A 24229-nucleotide genomic window follows, 5' to 3' on the forward strand; every position below is an offset into this window, starting at 1 on the left:
ACGGAAGCAGTCGATGACCCGCAGGCTCAGCCCTATGGCGTTGACAGCAAATAGCCACCACTTAGCCCGAGCTTTGCGCCCCGTCACTGTGGAAGACTCAGCTGTGAAACGGAGCTGGTGGCGGTCAACGCCCAACCGTCGTGGCAGACCAACATGGTGACCCGTGGACGACACAAGGAACAGCTCAGAGAATGGGATTCTAAAAGACAAGAAATCATGTTGTACAGCATGCGTGTCATCGAATCCCGACGAGGTCCCATCTGCTCCCAACTTCGGGTTTGGCAGCCGATGCCCAAAGCGGACTTTTGGACACGGCTCAGCGTTGACCCGATCTCTGACGCTGTCATTATCGCCGGGAACAATCGTGGCAATTTTCCGCCATTTCAAATCATAATGGAAGGCGGTCCCGTCATGCCTGGTTCATGTACTGCGTTCGGTTGTCTCATCTCAAACTATTTTTTTTAACAGATGAACCTGTGGTAGTGCTAGGAATAGCAATACCTTGCACGACAGTTCAACGTTGGGATTTAGTGTCGCGTCTTGACAGCCTGCTAAATATCGGCGATAACACACCGAATATTCAACACCACTGCCCATCGTCAGTTCTTAGTGATCGCCCCGAAAGACCCTGGATCTTCAACGCCGACAAGTGACCAAAAAACCAGATCCGGGATACCAAGCCAGGGGGATTTCAGCGCTGAGGTGCAGACTTTGCGTCATAGTTGAGCTGTCAGTGGTAGTGCAGCAACCCCAACTCCCGTTCCCGCCAGCATCCGGGCAGATCCATCACCAACGCCCCAACGGGTCCCGCTCAGCACTTCCGATCGCCGGCAGCTGCCCGTTAGTTAACAGGGCGCCATCCACCGTCCGGACACCGCTCCAGCCTCGAGGTCCGGATACGTAGTGCGGCAGTGAGACATTGCTTCATTGTCATTACTACTTCGTATTCCGCGGCATCTGCAAATAAACGGTTATCAGTTTCCACGACTCACTTTGGCGGCTAGAGCGTGGTACGAGCAGGACCACCTCACCTCAGCAACACTGTCTCTGCCGCCGTCGATATTTTGGCGGGGCAGCGCCTGCAACCATAGCAACGGGACTTAGTGTTCCGCAAAACCTGGGTTTGCCCTTGCGCAAAGAGCCGGCAGCATTGAGAGCAACAGATCCGAAAAGAAGCCAAGTCCCACTGCTATAACTTGTTGTATGTCCTCCCGAAAAAAACTTGAAAAGTCTTCAGCGATTCTCTTTGCAGTGGCGGCGGCGATACTCCGGCTCTGTCTGTCCGCCTCACCAAAACGTCATCGCTCAGCTCGTCGCGTTTCCCTGCTCGCTTTGGTCCCAAGAAACGACCGATACGCTTATGCGACAAATCATTGATCATTTGCACGGCAATCTGACTGCTCAAGTGTTTTGCATTTATTTATCTGGCTGCTTTGTCCGCCCGCCCTGCCCACGAGGTCCCAATTGTTCCCCCATCTGACACTTTTTTAGCGTGTCCTGTCCACCAACCCCACCATCAAATCTTCAGCACCGAGTTAAAAAACGTTCTCTGATATCGAATTGCGCCGACCGAGGCCCGTGTTCCGTCGAATAAGTCGCAGAAACAGCCACCGGACGCATTGAGAGACGCCTACCTATCTTTTCGGCCCTTTCACCTTGTTATCACCGGTCACCACCGATATCTATACATATCATATCGCGACAATCCCCCTGCTGGTGTCTACCACAAGACTCGAACAATCCCAGACGGGCAGCTCAACTCCACAGCTCCGTTTTTACCCCGCGCAACAAGGCAGGGATTTTGGCTTTTGGCGAAACGTTGCCCTGCTGTACCCCGCGTTTTGCCCACCCTCTCTGCCTCTCTGGACAGCACTTATACCCCGCGACCTGACGACGCACAAACAAACACGCCTTGTCAGCCAGCCTCCCCCAAACTCCTTGAGCAATCATCTCAACCTTTTCGTCCTTTTTTTGTGTCTCGGGCAGCCGCCCCTCAGCACCCAGTGAGTTGTTGCTCTCCTGTCGCCCCGCCCTGCAACCATCCTCTGACCGCCTCTTCATCTTCAGGTCTGCTGGCCAAGCATTTTGATGACTTGTGTCACTGCAAAGTCAGTCAGACGGCAGCCCAACAACAAGGCACTTGTGTAGGATCGCCCTTACCGAGCCTCCCGTTTGCCTTATTAGGCAGGTCACCCCGCCTCTCCCACCACCACAAAGACGCCGACCCCTTCACCAGAGCCTCACAAAGCATATAAAGCAACAAAGAGAGACCGAACCCCTCCTTTGTGTGCCACGTGGTTTTATATTTTGTCCTGTCTTTTCTACAGTTCCTCCCCACTTCAACACCACACGCGCAATGTCGTCTCCACAGGGCTCACCAAACGACATGAACGCCCAGTCATACATGCTCGTCCCCAACCTCCACGTACCAGACGCAAACACCAGCGAGATGGACCTGAACAGCCACTCATGGATGATGGCCACCGTCATCGAAGATGATGACTTGATGTTTGGCGGCAAGCCTCTCAGTGCTTGGTATGAGGAGGACCGCCGCAGATTCAGCTCTGGCCAAGACGAGGAGGAAGAACCAAGGGGCCGACAGAGGGAGCGCACCGAGAGCCCAACCCACCACTCGCATCAGCACCATCCCCAACAACCACAACAACATCGCCACCACGGAAAGAACACCAAAGACCCAAAGCAACAATAAAAACCTTTCCGCTTATCGATACCGTTCCCTCAGTCAGTCTCACAATGTCTGACGCATTGCATGTCTGTCCCACCTGGCACCAGCAAAGGCAGGCCTAGCCGGTGTCGCCTTGTGCTTTGGGGTTCTCGGCCTGGACCCTTCCGTACGAGTGTGGTTGCAACCGTCCTGTACCACCACCACCACCCATTCAACACCGTTTTACTCGTGATTTCCTCCTCATGGGTCACACAGCATTCCGAGCTCGGTTATTAAGCATATGGCTGCGTTCGTTTGCCTTTGGGGCTTCCGGTCATGCCTATTTCACGCCTGACCTTTTGTCACTGCCGGTCGCACCCGACGTCGGGTCTTGATCAACACGGATCCTCGGATGCGGGTTGCATAGCATCTCTTCAAACATCAACGGTGTCGGGAATTTTTTCAACGCATATTTCCTCCTGTCATGCATTTTAGATGCTCTTCACATTTTGGACCGCGGCGTTTTGTCAATATCCGATTCTGAATGGCCCATGGTACCTGGCCGATCGGACTTTAGAGCGATTCTTTGTTCATTGTTCCTCTCTCGTTCATTCCTGTCGTTTTAATGATACCATTTTGCATAGTTTTTTTCTTGCTCTTTGTTCTTTTTTTCACGTCATGTCAGGTCATATGATAACATGAGGATGGGTTGCATTTTGCGCTGCGTGTCTCGATATCTCGATTTCTAACTTGTGATTAGATGTCTCAAGTTGCACATTATAGACATAACAATGAGGACTTGTCGGTCGGACCGATATTTGGTGATGGCTTGGAAGGGAAAGGATGATATTATGGTATTGGTCTTGATGTCTTTTGACGGATGGGCAGTTGGGAGGAAGGCTTTGGGATTTGGGGTTTGATAGGTGGTGTTGAGATTCGAGAATGAAGATGGATTGACAGTTATTTCACCACAGTTAGCACCATGTGCTAGATTCCAGGTGATTATGGCTATGGGGTTGTCTCGGACTGCACAGCGCCACAGCACTGCCTACTGGGATATGGGCAGAATTAGTAAATATGCAAGCTCGCCTCATATTTTGATTGGACTCAGCTCACTATGGCAAATTTTTATGAGGCAGTACGTGAGGCAGATCCCGCCAAGTCCATCACCCAGCTTTGAGAAGCAGGCTCTGTGGGCGGTCATATCATTGGTCGTCTGGGTGACCCCTCATCTGAATTTTGACACCTTTCCGCGAACTCTTCTGGCCAACACAAGTCGTTGATATCGAGCAGAACAACTACTACCTATAACATCATTTAATACTACATCACCCAACCAACCGCCGTGCACATCATGGACCGCAAGTGCGAAAGGTGTCCCGATCAAGGGCTAGTGTGCTTTGGAGGGCCAGGAAGACATTGTGGTGAGGGCAACGCCCCGTGGAACAAGTCCAGCTATGCTACATCAAGAGGGGACGATTGCCATGCCACTGTCTGAATCTCCCAGGTTGTCTGTGTCACATTCGGAGGATCATTATGAATGGAAAGACAACATAACGGCCTTGGCGCTGACAAACCAGGGTGAAGACACTCCGAAAGTAGCCTACAAAGTTGGGGAGGGAAGTCATAACGATGAGTCCGATTTTGACGAGGTTGACTACCGCATCCCTATGAAAGGAAAGGAAAAGTGGAAAGCGGCCGTGACAAGCGAAAGTATGGGGGAAGATTCAGAGCGGACTGTCCCTCAGATAGAGAAACCTTTCTTGAGAAGACCGCAGAATGTAGACTCCAGGGAGGTGAAGGATAAGTCTACGTTATGGAAGTTAGTCACATTGCAAGATCGGGAAGAGGAGAGACGACGTATTTTTGATAGCATTGCTCGACGGAATAGTGAATCTTTCTGCCATTTACCCTTGTATTCAAGTGCCCCGCACCGGCCCCCCCTCCCCCCCCCCGTTTCCTTGTCTACCTAGCTAGGTATCTACATACTTATCATTTAAAAAGGATACAAGTATCGCGAACAGACGGACCGAGAATATCGTGAGGCCTGGAACAAACAACATGCCGACGGCAATGATCGCATTCTTAGGATGGATGAGCTGGTCGCTGAAGGAAATCAGCCATGGAGTACATTCAATATGAGGCATATGTTGAAGGCCACTACTGCCCATGACATTCCGTTACAGAGCTCCAGATCGCATCTCGTGGAGAGCCATGACGTCCCCCTCTGCGATCATGATTGGATATCTGGGAAACATCCAGACGATCCAATGGCTGAAGATCGTTGGGGTACCAGATGCTTTGACCGGACCGTCACACGCACAGGGCTGCCAAAGTCGATTACAGACCATAGTAGCGATCTCGCACCATCGGAAAATTTTGTTTTGGAAGATAACAACAAATCAGATGGGCCCAAAATTCAGAGGTTCGGATCCGTTAAAGCTACTACCCTTCTGAGAAACTCTGGTCTGTCAGGACTTATGGACACCAGCCCGACTGAACATCTGAAGCCAAAGCCTTAGTGGCATCTGAAAAAATTCAAGCGCCGGAAGATGTGGAAGTGAAGCTTGCACCCTTGAAGGACGACACTGCCATGGGATCCGTACCTGATTTAGGATATGGATTGCCCAGGGAATTGTCTATTAGGCCCCAAAACGAGTCAAAGACGGACGATGGCAATATACATGAAGATCAGTCTGATAATCAGACAGATTATTCGGACGATGGCAGCATTGATGGTGACATCCTCAATGTCTGCAAGACTGAGGTGGCCGATTCCCTTGCCAATCATATCCGCCAGCTGGAGGTAGGACCGGAAGGCTATGTCAACATCACCAGGAAGCTACCCCCGTTGCTCAGAGCCTTCGCCTTGAGAATAGGAATCCAGGCTCATCGTAGATGCCGAGTGATGTTATGTTCTTTGTGCACAAGTATCGCGAGTAAGTTAACGTCCAATTGAGGTGCAATTTGGAGCATATGAGCAGATCGCTAATCCTCAGCAGCGATATATCTGAGCTGTGCCAATGTTCGTTGACAACATCTACTGACGATAGACTGTCAGCGAAGCCGGCATCAGAATATAATGGGACTAGCACTGAAGCCCTGGGATCATGGATCATAAACTGGATTCAACATGATGAAGACAGTGACAGCACTGGACTCGAGCAGCAACCTTCCAAAGAGACACCAGATGAACTGCCAGTTGAAGTTGAAGCCGACGGAATTAACTTCATGCCGGACGACCACCAATATCGAGAAGCGTTATTTGAGTCTCCATCTTATCAATGGCTTCTATCCAGCCTTGTTCGAGACAACAGTGTGTCCTGCCACGCCATGAACGCTATCAGATCCAACATCCTGGCACAGCGTCCCCGTACGCGACAAGTGAGTCGTTGTATTCCCTCTGAGGTCCATTCTGTATGTTTTAAGACCGGGCTGGATTCGGTTGGGTTTGTAAGTGTAGGGCGGTGGCCAAGTGTAGTCACTGCCCACAAAGGAGAGGCCAAAAGGCAGAGATATTGGTTGACAAATTGATATTACAGTTGGTTGTTGTTAGTTGTTCCGAGTAAAAGTAAACAGTAAGCCAAATCCAGCCTTCAAAGCAAAAAGGTGTGGGTCTGGTGAAAAGCAGGCCCTTTGTAGGTGCCCCACAATAAGACATCAGCATGCCGACCAGACACACAAGTCATTAGGCTGGCACATGCCCGACGTAATTACTCTGACGGGGTCCGAACAAAATGCGCAAGGACTCACTTGTGCTGAATATATATGTCAGACATGGCCTGTTACCGGTGCATATGTTTTGCGTATTTTGGATGTATTCGGTGATGGAATGGACTGTAGTGATTCAGATAGGAAATTAGGTAAGACACCCTCTAAGCTATCACACAGGTACCTACATGTATATATGCGAGACACTAATACTGTTAGTAACATACCCCGACCGGTCATCTATAACAGCTTTGGTGACGTCTTCCGACGGGCTGGTTAAGGCTGTAGGTACAGCTGCCTTTCTCTGCGAGGTTGGAGTAATCTTTGGTTTGGCTATGTGCTGCTTTTCGGACATGTCCAACAGAAGGCCAAATCGTTTCGGGCACACCACAAATCAACAAGGTTATCGAATTGCATTCGAAAGTACTTTGTTTCGAAATGAGCGGCGTGATTGGAATGGCGTGGCGGAAAGAAGATTCAAAGCCAGGACAGTCCTGGCACAGCTTGTTTGGCAACCCTATTGTCGTCAAAGGGTATCCAATGTCACAACACCCAAAAGGCAATACCGGAATCGAAATATCTCGAGAAAGTGTCATTTTCAGTGGGACAGATTGTGACTGGCGGATGTCAATCTAGCATTGGCAAGAAAGATATCCCTCTCCACATAACTAAACAGGGTTATATTGCCAAGCTAAGGGGGATAGATCAGAAATATGTTGTCATGTGGGATGAAGAGGACAAACGGGGCTGGCTTGCTAAAGGAACCGGGGCCTTGCTGCACTTAGTCAGAGCGTCCCTAGAGCATTGTCGTGATGATAAGTTCAGCTCTGAGTTCCTCTACGACTTCAACGCCTTTGAAGAACCGAATACACGATTTGAAAGGGACTCATCCGTCCAAGCTCTTCTCAATTCGACTAACAGAAAGCTTCATATCTGCTGCGAGGAAAGAATACATGAGAAGACGCCTACAAGGCCCACCTTTTCACTAGACCCACACCTGGTGTTTGCTCTTGGGGCGTATTTCTGTTGGTTTTCCACACTCTGTAAATTTAACTTTGAAAACTCAATAATACTGTTTGTTGATCAATTTCCACCTGCTTCCTGGGCCTCATTTTCGCGGTCAGCGACCTTCCGAAGCCGCTGTCCTACATTTTCTGGGAGCCTCTTTGGCAGACCTGGAGGAGATTATTGTCAACAGACCGGAGGCAAAGGTCGAGATTCTGGACAGGTTCTCCAAGTCTGAGAACGTCGATTCACAAACATTCCCACGTGGCGGAATCATATTCAGCCTCTCAGCGAAACTAAGGCGGGGCCACGGAGAGGATCTAACAAGCCCCCCCGGTCAGGTCATAGCCTCGACATGCTCGACAAGGACCGATGATCAAGGTCCCACTTCCCTGTCCAACAATTGCCAACAGTTCAAGTGCCACCGGCTCCTCAGACAACACTGTGGATACCGACGCATCAAGCCAGAACATGTCGGCAACACCACTGGGAATATCTCGCACAGTACCCTATTCAACCAATGCTCAGGTATCAACCCAACAACCGAAAACACCTCCATCTCTGAGAACAACGGAGCAGGCCTTAGTTTTGGTGTTGGACTCTTCACAAAACCGACGAAACGACCGATAGACGGCAATGATTCGCAGTACGAAGACGGCGCTACTAAAGGCAGCAAGAGGATGAGGCTTTGGAATCTGGTCTCGAGAGGTTCTTACAGTTCTGATACATCATAGGCACAGGTGCTGGGAATTCAATGGTAGTGGTCCCCCGAATGTCAGGTTCTTTAATCTAGGTACCTAGCCTTTCTCTAATGAGTAAGAGCATCGCGGAAATAAACCCAAAGGCAAGCCTGTCGATAATCTATAGACCATCCTTTCCAGGGCGCACCTCCTTTATGACTGAAGCGACTTGGGTTTAGTCGTAAACCCAAGCGCCGGAAGCCTGCCTGCATAACGACGAAATTGTACGCTGTAGAACCCCGTAATAGGCACTCCCCTCTTTCACTTGAAATTCTGCCGGTGGTGCCAAGAACCAACCACCCCGGCCTACCTCAGCGCTGTTAACCTCAAAGTCACAACTGTTCCCCTTGTTCCTCGTGATCTGGTGTAGGTGTATCCGGTTGGCAATTCACGGCCAAGATAGCGATCAATAATCTCCCCACTGCACAACACAAAACCCATACCTTGAAAGAAACCAGAACCCCATCGGTGTACTCAAGGCCTTGACCATCTCTGCAGAATCTATGAAGAATTCTAATACTAAAAGTTTTCTCGCCCAGTTTCATCAATGTCGAGACGGGTAGTTTTCTGGCGTTGCGGTTCGGTTTCTGCCCACCGACCAAAGGTCTTGCATTGATCAGGGATATCCGCTGTCTAGTACTTAAAACCAAACGGCGATAGTCATGCAAAACAGATGCTGGTGAGATGCTGGAGATACCTGCCCCCTGGCCCTCCAAAAATGCGTCCAAAAGATAGGCTTGAACCCCAGCAAGTATAACTTCAGTGGGTGGAATTTGTCACCGTTGAGTTGGATGTCGTCGGGTGGAACGTCGGGATACCACAGCCCGGCTTTCTTGAGTTGTCGGGCCGCCATGCTTTCAGAGATGTCACTTGTATTCATGCCGACAGCACTCTCGTCACTGTTGTCACCACACTTTTTGGTCCTGCCAATGCTGATCAGACGGAAGCCCTATGTGATATACAATTAGCGATGTATCTCCCTGAAGGGATACTGTAGGAGTTGACATACATCAAAGCCGCATCCGAGCCCCTTCATTGGATATGATGACGTCAAGCGCTTTGTTATGAGGCCGTTGTTGGGACAGCCCAGCCAGCCACCAATCGATGACGAGGGGGCCGGTACATTGTATGGCGTGAATGCCGCCTATCCCGACTACAATTCTGAAACCCATCAAGTCGTTGAGCCCAAAGTATGTGTCTTGCTGTTTCTCGGCTGGACCTATATAGCCTATGGTGATGGTGTGGCCTGGACTGATGAGGGCAATGCTGGAGATATAGCTGAAGTCTCCAACCTCGACAGTCGACACAGAGACCCGCAATATGTTGTCAGAAACGACGATCCTATGATTCAATAGCTCTCGACAGGCAGTTGGCAGTGGATAAAGTAGAAACTCGAGAGTTTGCATACTTCCCGCTACCATCGACCAGCGTCCATCATCTGGTTCAGCAGTGGCATTCCATGGCGGCACTGAAATGCCCACAGCCACCTGACTGTTGACTTTGATAAGGTCAGCAACCTTCTGGACAGCTTGCAAGATGTAATTCCTGTTATGAAGCGCATTCTTAGTGTCCTGATCGTCCGTGTTGAATGTGTGATAATGGAATGGAGGCGGACCACCTTCCTGCGACTCAATATTAATCTCCCAAAGAAAGTACTTTGCTGAATTTACCCCATAGCCGTAGCCCCAGTCCAGTTTCTTTACCCGAATCACCAGGGTGAGTGAATCGAAAATCTGGAAAGTTGTACCGAGAGGGATAGGCTTGGGCCAAAAGGCTTCCTCCAGCAGCGTCCAGCAGACATTGTGGAAAGCAAATCCATGTCTGTTCTCAAAAGGCTGATGACGATCGAAGGAAAACATGTCGTCATCGGACTTATCGTAGCCTTCATCGTCGTATCTCGGGCCTGGGTTCTGAGGAGCAATGAAGGATCCGAAGTGGGCCTCATCACCATTTTAGACGCCAATTCCAGTCAACATGGTCTGTCCATTGGCGACATCCATCTACACTAGCAAGTAGCAGCATATTAGCATGGCAGGTACATTGAAATGTGTCACATACATCCGCGAACTTGGTTGAACCAGAATGCAGCTTCCTCGGTTAGACCGTCAATGTCCCATCCACAGATGGGGCAAGCCCAAATGATTGGGCTCATGATGTTGAGTTAAGCCCGCTTGTGCGGTGAGGATGCGGAGGAGGAAGATGAATAGGTGAAAAGAAGAAAAGGTTATATGCTGGGCAGTGCTTTTGTCAGCAATCAGCAGTCCATCACAAGTCCAGAGCCCGAATCGCGTTTTAGCTTTGCCCCAACCCACGCCTATCGGGTTGGTACGGTACCCAAAACAGACTTCCTCCTCTTTCCCACCACTGGCTTTGGCCAAACGCAACCCATCAACGTGGCATCTTCGACATGGGGACCTTCCGCGACCGACTGCGGTGCCTGCGCATGCGCTCTAGGCAAGACGAGATTTGTGAGCTTATGAAAAATAATTCCGATCCCGAGGCTCGCTACAGCAGAGACTTAAGACTGCTGGCCAAGCTGAATGCAAGACGCGATGCCACAAACCCTGACCCCGACCACCCCGTCAAAATCGAGGACAAGCAAGTCGACCCCAAGACGCAAGACACCACCGACGAGAAGCCGCCCGCATCCGAACCGGATACCCCCCTCCCCAAGCCCGCCCCGAAGGAGGAGATCAAGCCCCCCTCACGCACCGAACAACCAAACGCCTACACCCTGACCACAACCGAAGCCCAAACCATCATCGACTGGCATCGCGAGTCTCAGGCCCTCTACGACACCCTCAAGCGAGAGAAAGACAACCTCCAGTCGCAACACAAAAAGCTACAAGAGGCCCACGACAATTTGGCGCGAGAGGTCAGCTCGCTAAACATGGATTTGACCAGGGCAAAGTTCATGTGTGGCTGGTATGAGCGCTTGAAGTTTACGCTTGAGGGGAAAGTCGCAGATTCACAAAACGAGATTGACAAGATCTGGGCTGAGCTCGAGAAGGCAGTCGAGAGGAATACCACGTATCAAGAAGAGGTAGCCAAGCTGAAGGCGGAGGTGGATAGGCATCGGTTGTCCGGCGGCGATGGATTTGGAGACGTATTTGACAAAGAGAGGGAGGCATTGTACAGGATTGAGTAAAGGAGCTTGGAGATGGGTTCTCCTGGGGTTCTGGCAGGGCGGTGGGGTGATGAAGGGCGGAGAGGCTGAAGGTCATGCCAGGACACTGGGGAAGTTCAACAGCAAGGTGTCGATTGGTTGTTGAGTGATGGGTGATGCGGAGCGAAAAGGGTCATGACTGTAGGGTCTGTGGTGGGTGGAGATGGGGAGTTTGAGAATATTCACCTGGCTCAATCCATCTCACCAAAAACAGGAGCAATGGTTTTGTTGAACAAAGGGGCAGCATGGACAAAAGCGATTGTGAGCAGTCACCAGCCTGGATTCACTCAAGTAATGCCCACTTATATAGCAAGCAGTTGATCCGCAGATATACCATTGCAGCACTCGTGACTTGATGAGGCTCCAGGTTTTGAAATTCAATGCCATCATGATTGGGACAGTGACTCAATGAAGTGAATGGGGACATGAGACGAGGCTCACTAAATATGGGGCTCCTGGAGGGTTGCTCCTTGAAATGGCCCTGGTCTCGATATAAATATTCGACCACTTCCACCAAGCACTATTCCTTTCCCTCTCCTCACCTCCACAGCATCAAGGCACCCATTGAGCTTCCAGACCATCACCCACCACAACCAAACTGTTTCCGAACTCCATCATCATGCTCACCAAGATATTCTTCGCCGTCAGCGCTCTCCTCACCCAGCTCGTCCACGGAGCTGCGGAGCCCCCCGTTTCCAGCTACTCCGTCGTCGAAGTCGAGTGGTTTCTCCCAGTCGACCCCAATAAACCCAACGGCGCCCGCGAGTTTGTCACCGGTACCATCGAGGAGGCCATCGCCCAGATGGACGCCGCTCACCCCGGCTGGAGCCAGACCTTCACCAGCAACATCCAGACCGTGGATCCTCACGCTTTGATGGCCCGTGGCAGCAGCCCCGAGAGCCAGTCTGTCAACTGCCACTTGGACAGTGGAAAGGGAGCTGCCAACTGTGTCGACATCCGTGATGGCACCCGTTACCTTGGATCCATCGATAGCCCTGCCCCCAATAACTCCCCTCACAGCTGCGGCCGTGTTAGCTGCGCTTACAACTCCGCTATTTGGTGGTGCAATGACGTATGTTTCTATTTTCTTTTTCTATCCCAATCTTCTATGCAGATATGCGCTGACTAGTTGTTGTAGAATGACTCCGTCAAGGAAACCACCTGGAAGAACATTGCGAGCAGCGCCTGGTTTCTCCAGGACAACTGCTTGTACTACGAGGGAAGAACCGAGAAGGTTTCCGCCCAGGAGTTCATGAAGGACGAGTGGAATGTCTATGTGACTGGCGACAGGTGCTAAGGTGATCAGCATTGCGGCAACATGAGGGCTTGTTGATGGAGGCGGAGCAACAGGCGGATGAGCGGCCTGGACTTTGGAGAATAGCGGCCTGGAGTGATCTAGTCAGCAAACAAGACATCAGCTAGGCTTTTTCCGTACGCTATCTCCCTTTCTGCTTGTGTAGACACTGTGTTGAAATGATATGATTACGGAATTACTGATGTCTCCTGCCCGTGCTTGATGGTATGGGATGATATCCAGGTTAGGGTTATTTAATGTAGAGGACGGTTGACGTGCGAGGCTTGCGCTTGACGTAGTCAATTCGGACAATTCTGGTTGAAATTACGCATGTTGGCAGGGGGAGTCCGGAGGATTTGTGAGGTATAAGAGGACGTCGTGGGCAGTGTACTCTACCTTCCTCTTTCTTTTCTTTATCCGACAATTCAATCCTTTACCTGTGACCTACGCCTGTACCCAGCCGTAGGCCCTTAATATTTGACAACCGAAATAAATCGGCGAGCTTCTTTGTGCCTGAGTCGAAGCGCCTTGAGATGAACTGGCAGCTGGGTCATGTGAGACATGAATTGGAAGGCTCAGTCGGCAGTTACTCTTCCTGCTGTTTACACTTGTTTGTGCCTCAGGAAGGAGTCACCACACCAGAAATGTCAGCACGTTTGGGCTTGCCAAATACATCAACTTGACACTTCATACGTCATCTTCCTGCCACGCGAGCTGCCAGAGTCGCTCAGGCAAGAATGAGCACCGACTCCAGCTTAGGTTGGCTTTCTTCGATCATGAATCATCGATCTTCAACTGGTCATTATTCTCCCCCAGGCCACGCAACAGAGATACCACCGCTATTTCCATTCTTTCCAGATCAACGGTTTACTTTCCATCATCTTAGCCCAAACCAAAGTTACGCAACATGAACATGCCGCCAGACCGCCGCTACGGAGCCTCCTCGTCAATTTCCATCCTCGAGACCATCCTCGAGACCGATGCACACCAAGAGGAACAAGACAGGGAATTGTTAGACTGTCACACTTTGAAAAAATCCCACTCCTCTAACTCCTCCCTCGTGTCCACCAGAGCCGCCCCCCCGTATAACCTTGTCAGCCCCCCCCACCCCCGCCGCAGCGCCATCTCCGCTCTCCGACCAGGTGAACCAACCTACACCTCAATCGTGAGCAACTCCAAGAAGGATGAGTCCAAACACGGACTTGGGTACGACCGTGAACGAAGCCGCTTTGCCCCATCCCCTTTGACCTTCCCACCAACTCCGAAAAAAGAACCCACATCCAAGATTTTTCCCCTTAACAAACATGTGCCTTGGGCACCCCCAACCAGATTCTGGCTACCAGGACAGAAGACGAGATGGCACAAGCCCCCGCTCGGGAAGCTGATGACACCGGGGCAGTACCGCGCTTGGGAGAGGACAAAGACTGGGCCAAGGTGTCAGACTTACATGATGTATCTTATGGCGTTTAAGCGGAACGTGAAGGGGCTTGTGCCTGCTCCGTATCGGAGGTTGGAGGATGGGAGTGAGGTGCCTGTTGAGTATTGGGGGATGGTTGTGAATCATGGTCATGTTGAGGAGGATGGTGGTGTTGAGATTATAACAGGGAGCAAGGCGGATCATGAGGCTGCGGATGCCAGGGCGGTGCAGGGTTCAAGTAAGGTGGCATCACCGACGCAGAACGGTCACGCTGAAACTCCTGGGAGTGAGAGGATGATACTTATCAGTGGTGGGTCGTATTCTTTGACCAAGGATGTGAACAGCAAGAAAAGGGACCACAGTGATAGCTCGGGTGATGAGAGAGCGAACAGATCGAAGAGGAGGTTGGTGGGGGGGGGGATGAAGAGGGGGATGGTGGGGAGAGCGAGAATGGTGTAGAGAAGGAGAATGGTGTAGAGAAAGAGAATGATGCGAAAAAGGATGACTCTGGTAATGAGATGGAGGGGTTGGAGCAGACTGAATGAGGTGTATGGGCTGAACGAAACTTGGACATGTGGGGATTGTGTTTGTTGGTTATTATACCGCATTGTAGCGAAGCATGATAGTAAGCGATGAACTTGATTAGTGGGGTGTCATTATTGGAGATATCTGACTTAGTTGTCTCTTGGGCTTGTCCACTTACGTCTGTTACATTTAGAATCCTTCTCTTCTTCCTGCCCATTGCTCGCCCACAAGTGCAAAGATAGTTTGATATGCTTTAAATTCATGTCAATGTGCCTTTAAAGATAACTAGCATGCTTCCAAAGAAAGTGGCCAGGCCTTAAAATGTCTCAATGGGCCTACTTTTTTTCAATTTCTTTTCAATGGCCCCCGAAAGATGATCAATGCGATTTTGATTTGCCCATTCTATCAGGAGACGTGCTGAAGCATGCAGTGGGGATTCCGGTGGAGAGAAGAGGCCGTGGGTAGTAGTAGTAGAGCTTTATCATGACCATGAAGACATCAAAGACGCCGACTGTGCCTTGAAGTTGACGGGCCGTCAACTTCAAAGGTATTGCGGATGTTGAGCCACACTGTCCAACCTGACTGGGATTTGGATTGTCTTTCACCGTGACATGGGTATCAGGGGCATTAAAGTGTCTGCAGGTCATTAGACCACTTGCGAGCTCATTCCTTCTCTGTCGAGTAGGTAGGTACCCTTGGATAGAAAGTTGACCCTTGGAACTATCCATCCTGATATATGCCCGTAATAAGGTATCCTCAATCCTCAACACCCGGTGTACAATACAAGGGAGCTCCTCAAACAGCCGTTAGTGATGCCGTCAATTTCCCCCTTTCTCTCCAGTTAAATACTGCTTCATCAGCTCAACCAGCTCTTCGCCGGTGGGATCTTGGGACAGAAACACCACATTCACGGCCGCAAAGCTAGATGTCAGACCCAAGAAAGCATCACTATGAGTAATCCTTGACTAATCAATTTCACAGAAGGGGAGGAAACATACGCAGCAGTGGCAGCAAACACCTCCACCCTTTTGGCCTTCGTCATGATTGCTAGCGCCAACGCAAAGATCGCCGAGAATATCACCAAGGCCATGAACTTGAACTTGTTATTGTCGCCCAGGAAGTAGAGTACCACAATGCTCAGCACTGGAAGCAGGGCTGCGACGACGGTGACGAATGTCTCGATGACAATTTGAAGATGAGACTCGCTGTAGATGTAGATACCAGTGCCGAGGTTTTTGGCCGCATCCTCCGGGTCCTACACCTTTATCAGCCACAACCTACATCTGGGCAGGGAACAGTGATGAAATGCTGTGCTAACCTTGATCTTGGCCCCGAAGAATTTGTGATACCAGGGGAAGATGATGTCGTTCACCCAGCGGGAGAGGCGATCCAACGGCACCCGTGGGCTGATAGCCATGAGATCAGTTTCGAATTCTGGATCCCATGCATGCTGATCTGGGCCATGAATAGGATAATTCCCGTTGTCGGCACGTCCAATCCATTCTCGGAGAAAGGTTAGATCCTGGAAGTTGGGAGGATTGAGTTTGGCGAGTGAGGCTTGGGTGAGGAGGGCCTTATCTATTGAAGCGAGGGAAGTTAGAGATGCGGAAAAGACAGAATAGGTAAAAGAGAAACGATAATGCGTACTGTACTTTGCCAGCTTCAGTTGAATCAGCTGCATGGTTGCCCATTGTTGGCCTGATTCCGGATCCCCTGGATGTGCAAGGGTAATCCAGTCCCTGTCAAAGAACTGTCGCATTCGACAGGAGTGTGTTCGGTCCATTGCCGCCAGCTCCTCCAGGTGATCCTGGAGGAAAATGATCTCGGCCTGTTGATACAGTAGGCTTAGACAATTCAGGTACTTGAAACGACGGAAAATGGCATACTCGTCTTGTCTAGCGAGCAGGGCTGCCAATCTGCCATATCCTTTGCTGCCTGTATCGGCAGTACCGTTGGTATTCTTATTTTCGGCTGCATCACTTGCCGAAGCATTGGCATCTGGCGTCGCGAAGTTCTCGGCTGAGCCACTATGGCGCGGACTCGTATTACCTGTTATGGTATGGGGAGTTGCTTGGGATTGAGCTGCGGTCATCTCTAAAGTTGGAACAGTACCTTGCACGTGGACTGGCTGTTTCATTGTATTGGGAAAATCTCTTCGCGTTTAGAACAGACCTCGTTCTGTCTATTTAACCACAACCCGTGCGGGGAAGTTAGTGGACTCGAGACCGTACGTAAGACCAGGACATGTTGTATTACTGTTGCACACCTCACTGATGTTTAGGTCGGCATGGCTTTTGTTGGTCTTGCCTTAATGGTGGGCAGCTTTGGATGAGGCCCTGGAACTTGGAACTTGTGATTTCACGGATAGCAACATAAGTTTGTGTCGCACGAGGGTCGCCAGGGATTAGCTATTGGGTACAAAGGTGTCACAGAGCGGCAATAAATCGATGCGGTGTGATATCTTTCATGTGGGCTTATTGAATAACCAAAGTCAGCTTCGGTGTTTACATCTGAATAGGGGTTCAGGGGCATGCTGAGCTCCACTCTTCCGAACCGGTGGCCCGTGCACGCCAACCTTCGACCATGAACCCAACAATTCCAATACTGTACGATTCATCCCTGATCCTGTGGCTAATGATTGTTGACCGACAATGGGATAGAAGTTCAAGTATATGAACTAGGGATTCGGAAAACATTCGGACCGTCCTTTGGGCTAAATAAACCCAAAACATCATATTCGATGTCGTGACATTTTGCCGAAAACTAGAAGTGATTCTGATTTGGCAGGCACCTCTTGGGTCAAGTAACTGGTACCCACTGCATCTCAATAAAAACTGTAATAACGATTGGCTTATTCATAGTAAAGAATCATATTAACCTATTCATTATATTTCGATCCCTCTTCAGTATAGCTTTTAATTGTGGTTTAGGATACTGTCTTGAGTTGATACTTTCTTTGCAATGACAGTCATGTTGACCACGACACGGTAGGCAGGAACATACAGCTGTCTTCAAAACACAGTTGGGACGCAAGTGCCATGGTCAACCGGAGGGTGCCTCATGCCAGAGCAGTAAGAGTCGACGATAAGCCGACAATGGCCACGAAGGTTTCGATGCAAGCTATTGCCTAGTCATTAAGCAAATGGTTGTCATATGGAAAATACATCAAACATCATTGCGTCTCAGGTGTCGTCATGCGTTCATAATGATTGTATGTATGGTCGCTGGTCTCAAACATGTTTTGTTTGAATATTCCAATCGGTAATGAATACACCGTTGATGAGTAAAAAGGGGGGGTTCCCCCAACTATGCCTCCTCTCAGCCAAAATGAATGGGAACCATACTTTGGGAAAACTCTGCAACATCACTGTCTGTTATCAAGAGACAATACCCAGGGAAATGGCACTTTATAGACGTCCTTACTTGCACCCTGACCACGTCAGACAGTTGGAGCTTGATCGCCTGAACTGGTTGCATGTTGGAGCTGCACTACGAGGAGGCTATGTAAGTATTGAGGATGAGGATCGTGCAACTGAACTGAGAGAAGCCGACGAGAAGGCAAGGATGGAGGAGTGGAAGAAGGTATGTGCATTTTTTTTTAATTCATTTAGTTTAATATACACGCTGCATACCTTTGTGGCGCCGTTTGTTGATGGGAATTACCATTTGCCATCCAGGGTCCATTTTTCAAACGGATGTGGGTACAGGACGAACAGCGTGAGAGCTTCCGCTTGATAACTGTAGGGCTCGACAGCATGGCTAGGTCTGCGAGTGGCGAACCTGTCAGTTTTGTACCAGCCAGTACCATCTCTGAATATAACCTGGGTCCCATCATCAAGATTCCAGAGACTGTCTTCAACACAGCTAGCGCCATCATGTCTTGTACCGAGGCAGTCGACATCACGTGGATGGGAAGTGACAAAGTTGAGCGTCAGGATCGCTGGGTGGTCCTTCCTGTTGGATCCGGAATACGGATGCCGCTTCTCGGCGAAAGGTTCATGACCTGCTTTGGTCAGCTTCTGCTTAGCGTGGAGCCAACTGGAACCATCGCTGTCGCTAGTGATGAGGAAGACCGGCCGCAGAAAAAGGGAGGGAAGCCTATGATGGGGGTAAGTAATGGGGCACACGATGGCGTTCGTGCCGCTGCTGTCGTTAACTCCCGAATGTCATTACCAGGGTAAAGGAGCATCATCCAAAAAGCCAGTGCAGAGGGACAACATCATGGCCCATAATCCCGATTCGGCACCGGCGAGTCAAAACGTGGCGGGACGGCAAACTGCACAGATCGCTAGAGAGCAAAGAGTGTATGAGGATTTTGTCAGTAGTAGCCAACACACCAACAAGCCAACGGCAAACCGTGATCATCAGACGCTAGCCTACTATGACAACTTCCGCAGCTACAGAGACGCGAGGTCTCTTGATATGCATGTCACTGAACGGGAGCATTGGGCAGCGTACTGGCAGCTTCATACACCACGCTTCGATCATCGGCTGCTTACGCCAACAGAACGAGAACTGCGGGATCAAGCTGGGCTCCCCAAACCATATTCAAAAGGACCACCAAGGAAGTAATCTAGGTAGACACTTTTTTACATTGGTCTGTAGGGCTTTTGTGCCGAGTCTTGAGCCAAAACACTCGTCACAGTTACTATCTACCTATGGAAAATACATACTCTGGTACTGAGTAGGTACTAACCCAAAATTAGTGCCCAAGTACCTTATCTTCCATGAAGACAGTGACCACCTATGTGAGGCATTGCTCTATCCCACCACCATACACAAGCTTGTCGAGTATCTTAGACATAGCGGAAATACATTTGGTAATTGTGAGAGATAAGAGCCAAGGGTTTACTGCAGGGTGTGTGCTGTGTGAAGTGTGCTCAAGACTGAAGCTGGCTAAAAGGCTACGTACACTGGGGCACTATCTTAGGTGAAACACATCCACTTGACAGTCATAACTCGTGTACCCTGATGCGTAATTCTCCAAAGTCCAAGCTATTTTTGACCTAACCTCTAGAACACATCCAACTTAATTCCAGAACTGGAAACTGCAGCTGTTTACTCTGGAGGGAGCAAATTAACAGGAGCACAAGGAGGAGCGTGGGCTTGACAATAGATAAAGGTAGCTAACAATAGAAAGCGCAGATAGAAACTTTGCACACGAAGGCACAAATATATCTGACGAGGACCCTTGAAAACACAAAAGCCATTCAGCAATGATCGCTTTTTCGATTTCGATATTCCAACGGTAAATCTCACGTACAAGATGTCGTTTGACCGCTGTGAGTAGTGTTGAAGAAGGAATTTGGAGTAACACAATTTTCAGCGTCTAATATTTAATTCACTTGGAAACACTGGTTGTGGTGCTGGAGAAGTGAATTGCTGCGAACGCTCGCCATGTATTCACTCCATCGGTTATCATCGTATTTATTGATTTTCTAAATCTCTGTTTTCCTGTTTTCCCGTAACATGTTTATAGGCCACTGCTCAACCTTCCTTACTGCCCTTGAGTTGCTGACAAGAAGTTCCAGATTCTCGCATTTCGAACTGGAGGTCAACCTCCCAACTGGAGTTCAACACTAAGTCCTCTTGGTGAAGACAACCAAGTACCTACCCAGTCAAACGTTGTCCCTATTCTTCGCCAAAAGAAATGGTAAGCAACATCATTGCCCTACGGAAGACTGAGCCTTCTAACCTTAGTACAAGTGTTTTAGCTCGATCACGTTTTCATTACCTTGTGCTAGGACTCGCTGTCACCGGCGGAGTCCTGTACATATGCTGCTCATTGGTCCGAAAAGATGGCCAGGGTCTGGGGGCTTACCTAAGACGTAGGCTTCGCAAATCAAGTGCGAGACCAAGTACAGCTGAACTGCCGTTGCATATAATGCGGTCTCAACCGCGTTTAATCGAAGAAATACTGAACCTGCCTCCACCTCCACCGGTATGGCAACAAAGGGGCACAGAAAAAAGAGTTAATTACGACTCGACTGTCACGCGGATATGACGTGTCGGGAAGTTCACTGCTCTGGCAAAATCAGTAGCCCCAAACAGCAACCACCACCGAGAAGGCGGCAACACGGGATTCAGGAGGGTAGATATGGCACAAAGTTTATCGAGAGTGATATCTACAGGAAAGGGGTAAAGATGATGTGGAAAGCTGTGGAACCTGGCGAGCTCAGATCTATGTCGTCGGGGTAGCGCTTTACGTTGGGCAGGTGAACATCAAGTCAATGGTGTATATATGACAAAAGAGAGAGGCAATTGTTCATGAATGCCGAGAGCGATCTGTGTGGCTATTGCTCGACATTTCACACCTACTGATGTGACCAATACTATCAGCCCTGAACTTACCCCTGAAGGATATCATCCGCAATCTTCTCCGCCAACATATCTACCACACGTTAGCCAACCGACCCCCAAGGCGAGCATCCAACGGGCGATAACTCACAAACAGTACTCTGCGGATGCCCCGGCGGCAATATCGGAAAAGAACTCGCATCCACAACCCTCAACCCACTCACCCCCCTAACCCTTGCCTTGGAATCCAACACCGCCATCGGATCCCCATCCCTCCCCATCTTACACGTACAAGCCGGATGCCACAGCGTCATCAAGCTATTCCTAATCGCTTCCAAAATCTCCCCATCACTCTGCACCCCCGGCCCAGGGTAGGCCTCCTCCCCGGCTACAATCGGCGCCAGCCCACTAGAGGTAAACGCCTGTCTCGCCCTCTTATACGCCGCAACTGCCAACTCTTGATCCGCCCGATCCGTCAACCAAGCAGGGTTGATAACAGGTAAATCAGCCGTACTAGCAGAAGTAATCGTCACATTCCCTCTTGACAGGGGAGTGTTTAGGACGTTGAGAATAGTAGCATATTGCCTCCCGTCTGAGGGCTGGACAAGCAAAAAGTTGCTAAAGTCACCTACGAAGCCAGCGCCGGAGATGTATTCTACCTCTGGCCAGTCAGGTGGGAACTGGGCGAGCTTTGCTTGGGTGGATGGTGAGAACTGGGTTTGGCGGAGGGGAGGGGGGATCTTCTCCCAGGCTAAAAAGTCCGCGACGGGGTTGGTCAGTGTGCCGGATTGGTTCGTTGTGTACTGAACCAATTGCTCGGCGAGGTAGATTGGGTCTCGGGCTTCTTTGGTGAGGGTGATGAGGTCGACGGGGTAGGAGGGGCCGAAGGTGGGGTGGTCCCACATATTTTGGCCTACGCCTGGGAGGTTGGATAGGATGGGGATGTTGTGGGCTTGGAGTTGATCAGCGGGGCCGATACCTGACACCATGAGGAGTTGAGGGGAGTGGAAGGCGCCGGCGGAGATGATGACTTCTTTGCTTGCGGATAGGGTGTACGAAACCAGCCCTGTTTTTACACGGACACCGGTGGCCTTTTTGTTGCTGTTGAAGAGGATCTTTTCTGCGCGGGTGGCGGTGTAGACTTTGAGGTTGAACAGGTTGTTAACGAGAGCCGTCTTGAGGAAGGAAGACGCAGAGCTGGAACGGGTCTGGTCTACCGGCCGGATGGTGGAGGTGCAGTATTGAGCTCCCATGAGGCTGCCGCTGTTGAAGTCCGGTGTCTCGCCTATCCCGATGGTGGCAAAACCAGCCTTCAGCCAGGTGGAAAACGATTGCGCGTAATTGGCGAAGGAGACGTGAAGAGGGTTGTTGCTGGTGGCCGGGAACGCTGCGGCGTTGTACCCTGGTGTGGAGTTGGCGAAGCGTTTGTTCATGTTTGGTGGTGTGAACTGGACGCTCTTTTGGAAGTACGGTAGAGTGTTGGAAAAGGTGTAGCTTGAGTCGTTGACAGAGTCGGCCCACAACTGCATCGACTGGACTGTTGGACGCTGGTAGATCATGAAGTTCAGGGCTGATCTGTATCATAACAGTCAGTTATGTGACAGAAGAGAGCTGTCTTCCAGTAAGAAGGTTCTTACGATCCGCCCACACATTTTCCCCTGGCAAAATGAATGTCCCTAAAGTTTGTACCTGGCTGGTTTTTGGCAACAAAGTTCCAGTCCACAAGGGGATTGGAATTCAAGGGATCGCTGCCGATCAGCAGAACATCTAGCCCAGGGGTACTGCTGATGATTGGATTCGTCAGGTCATAGTAGCTGCCTTGAATGTGCGAAGTCAGGTCAGCAAGCCCAGCAACGGAAGGACAACAAATCTCACCTGCTTCAACAAGAGCAACTCTGGCACCGCTCTGGGCCAAACGCACAGCAAGTGTGGTACCCGCTGTGCCTGCGCCCACCACCACATACTCATACTCCGTTGATGTCCCGAGCACAGGAGTTAAGCCGCCCAGTGAGTCAGGAATAAGATTCCTGAGTCGGTTAACAAAGTCTTCAAGAACATGATTTGGTTGTTGGGATTGGCGGGGTGGGATGCGAGCCGCTGAGGCGACCGCGGCTGTGAAGGACAGCCAGGAGAGAAGCATCGTGAAACAGAGGGTATCTTTCCCGTGTTGATAGGTAACCGCACTGTCTGACGATGACGGAACTGCAGACCGAAAGTCAAAGCAACCTCAACGACGTGGTTCAGACTCGACATGATCGTCAGGGGGATTAGCAGCTCCTTATACACTATCTATCGACCCGCGAACTCGGTAAGTCCGCTTCTAAATGCTTTTTCCTTGACACAAAGTGCCCCCACAACATCAGTGGTCCAGAGGAAATACCCGCGCTGGGTGAAAAGAGCTCAAGCTAGCTTCTATCTTCTCAAGATAACATATTCGCGATCGGTTGTGAAGATCAGAATGCACGACTGGAAAAAGAACTGTTGAAGCCGTCTCCGCTGCGGCAGAGAATGAGCTGAACAGTCAAGGGCTTTGAGCTATGGCACTTTTGGAAGTGATAGACGTCAGGCTGCTTCCATCTTTCGAAGTGGGAACTCGGAAGCCTTTCCGGCCAACACGAATCCACCTTCTTCCAAGTTTTTCGAGATCCTCCCGGATCAACATGTTCGCTAGCGAGCTGTCCCTTTCTTGCCGACTGAAGAATCGACACGGGACGTATTCGTATTTGTTGAACTACCTTAAATGGACTTCAGGAAATCCTGCCATGGACAAAACCGCAATACAATAGACAATGTAACCGGAGTAATCACATCGAGGGCTGCCATTATGTACGCTATCTTCCTTCTCCCCGGTCATAGCGTGGGCCAAGTCATGTAAGCTCCCGTAATTAATTGTGCTTCACTGGGGATGCCAACTTCCCGAGCTACACCCTATCATGGTTCCTTGGACCAGTCACTACTGGCGTATAATTCCTTGCTCTGCTGTACCACAAAAGTGGCGTCGTCCCGCGCCAATTTTTCCTCTCGCTTGGTTGGACCAACCAGAACCATCAGACAACCTACTCCGGTTCAGCTGAGATCTGATGATTGGCGATGTTGTGCATGATGGAACCCACCCACATCAAGTTTTCAGGGCAATGTCATCTCAACGTAGTACTGCAAATGCACTGTCACCGACGGTGTCTCCCAGCATGTTGCTGTCAACCAAGCCGCTGACGCACGAGGGTTGCAGTCTCTCGAAGCCTTACCATATCCGGCCTGGCGGTAACGAATGTCGGTTGCCAGACGCGGGACACGTGGAGTATCATATCATCAGATCATCCTCATTTTAGTCAAAGAGACAAAATACCTCCAACCAATTCAGCAGGGCTAGTCAGCTAGTGTACAGAAACTTCTGGTGTAGTACATCCTT

General features: G+C 50.2%; 8 protein-coding genes across 8 annotated transcripts; 5 read left to right on the plus strand and 3 right to left on the minus strand.

The window, feature by feature from the left end:
• Positions 1–1360: 1360 nt before the first annotated feature.
• QC764_512140 (uncharacterized protein) lies at positions 1361–2710 on the plus strand (the record flags this gene model as incomplete). The annotated part of the gene is given in 4 exon segments (XM_062948437.1): positions 1361–1405; positions 1575–2003; positions 2068–2144; positions 2149–2710. Coding segments are annotated over 4 exon segments (1113 nt in total).
• A 5460-nt stretch (positions 2711–8170) lies between these two features.
• Positions 8171–10273, minus strand: QC764_0081210 (uncharacterized protein; the record flags this gene model as incomplete). Its single annotated transcript, XM_062940795.1, is given in 4 exon segments — positions 8171–9070; positions 9131–9265; positions 9279–10061; positions 10190–10273. The coding sequence occupies 4 exon segments, from the start codon at positions 10271–10273 to the stop codon at positions 8762–8764; spliced, it is 1311 nt and encodes a 436-aa protein (XP_062799208.1). The 3' UTR covers positions 8171–8761.
• A 255-nt stretch (positions 10274–10528) lies between these two features.
• QC764_512160 (uncharacterized protein) lies at positions 10529–11269 on the plus strand (the record flags this gene model as incomplete). Its single annotated transcript, XM_062948438.1, has 1 exon — positions 10529–11269. The coding sequence occupies one exon, from the start codon at positions 10529–10531 to the stop codon at positions 11267–11269; it is 741 nt and encodes a 246-aa protein (XP_062799209.1).
• Positions 11270–11837: 568 nt separating this feature from the next.
• On the plus strand, positions 11838–12693 carry QC764_512170 (uncharacterized protein). Its single transcript, XM_062948439.1, has 2 exons — positions 11838–12359; positions 12426–12693. Exons 1-2 carry the CDS (start codon positions 11907–11909, stop codon positions 12582–12584), a joined length of 612 nt encoding a protein of 203 aa, XP_062799210.1. The 5' UTR covers positions 11838–11906; the 3' UTR covers positions 12585–12693.
• A 672-nt stretch (positions 12694–13365) lies between these two features.
• QC764_0081240 (uncharacterized protein) lies at positions 13366–14457 on the plus strand (the record flags this gene model as incomplete). Its single annotated transcript, XM_062940796.1, has 2 exons — positions 13366–13592; positions 13653–14457. Exons 1-2 carry the CDS (start codon positions 13489–13491, stop codon positions 14455–14457), a joined length of 909 nt encoding a protein of 302 aa, XP_062799211.1. The 5' UTR covers positions 13366–13488.
• Positions 14458–15159: 702 nt separating this feature from the next.
• On the minus strand, positions 15160–16673 carry QC764_512180 (uncharacterized protein). Its single transcript, XM_062948440.1, is given in 5 exon segments — positions 15160–15216; positions 15236–15444; positions 15522–15778; positions 15842–16101; positions 16171–16673. The coding sequence occupies 4 exon segments, from the start codon at positions 16658–16660 to the stop codon at positions 15342–15344; spliced, it is 1110 nt and encodes a 369-aa protein (XP_062799212.1). The 5' UTR covers positions 16661–16673; the 3' UTR covers positions 15160–15216; positions 15236–15341.
• Positions 16674–17864: 1191 nt separating this feature from the next.
• On the plus strand, positions 17865–19180 carry QC764_0081260 (uncharacterized protein). The gene is made up of 3 exons (XM_062940797.1): positions 17865–18105; positions 18201–18632; positions 18700–19180. The coding sequence occupies exons 1-3, from the start codon at positions 17923–17925 to the stop codon at positions 19093–19095; spliced, it is 1011 nt and encodes a 336-aa protein (XP_062799213.1). The 5' UTR covers positions 17865–17922; the 3' UTR covers positions 19096–19180.
• A 1690-nt stretch (positions 19181–20870) lies between these two features.
• QC764_512190 (uncharacterized protein) lies at positions 20871–22960 on the minus strand (the record flags this gene model as incomplete). Its single annotated transcript, XM_062948441.1, has 4 exons — positions 20871–20914; positions 20972–22395; positions 22458–22638; positions 22696–22960. 4 exons carry the CDS (start codon positions 22958–22960, stop codon positions 20871–20873), a joined length of 1914 nt encoding a protein of 637 aa, XP_062799214.1.
• Between the last annotated feature and the right edge of the window lie 1269 nt (positions 22961–24229).

The sequence above is a fragment of the Podospora pseudoanserina genome, chromosome 5, assembly GCF_035222485.1.
Source record: "Podospora pseudoanserina strain CBS 124.78 chromosome 5, whole genome shotgun sequence".
Taxonomy (NCBI): Eukaryota; Fungi; Ascomycota; class Sordariomycetes; order Sordariales; family Podosporaceae; genus Podospora; species Podospora pseudoanserina.

What these genes read in the sequence shown, in the direction of transcription:
- QC764_512170 (XM_062948439.1), top strand. Translation starts at nt 11,907, where the DNA reads ATGCTCACCAAGATATTCTTCGCCGTCAGCGCTCTCCTCACCCAGCTC. An exon ending in CTATTTGGTGGTGCAATGAC is followed by an intron (nt 12,360 to 12,425) that starts GTATGTTTCTAT and finishes TAGTTGTTGTAG; the next exon opens with AATGACTCCGTCAAGGAAAC.
- QC764_512180 (XM_062948440.1), bottom strand. Translation starts at nt 16,660, where the DNA reads ATGAAACAGCCAGTCCACGTGCAAGGTACTGTTCCAACTTTAGAGATG. An exon ending in TCTTCGGGGCCAAGATCAAG is followed by an intron (nt 15,779 to 15,841) that starts GTTAGCACAGCA and finishes ATAAAGGTGTAG; the next exon opens with GACCCGGAGGATGCGGCCAA. An exon ending in GTGTTTGCTGCCACTGCTGC is followed by an intron (nt 15,445 to 15,521) that starts GTATGTTTCCTC and finishes TCTGACATCTAG; the next exon opens with CTTTGCGGCCGTGAATGTGG.
- QC764_0081260 (XM_062940797.1), top strand. Translation starts at nt 17,923, where the DNA reads ATGGCACTTTATAGACGTCCTTACTTGCACCCTGACCACGTCAGACAG. An exon ending in GGATGGAGGAGTGGAAGAAG is followed by an intron (nt 18,106 to 18,200) that starts GTATGTGCATTT and finishes TTTGCCATCCAG; the next exon opens with GGTCCATTTTTCAAACGGAT. An exon ending in GAGGGAAGCCTATGATGGGG is followed by an intron (nt 18,633 to 18,699) that starts GTAAGTAATGGG and finishes TGTCATTACCAG; the next exon opens with GGTAAAGGAGCATCATCCAA.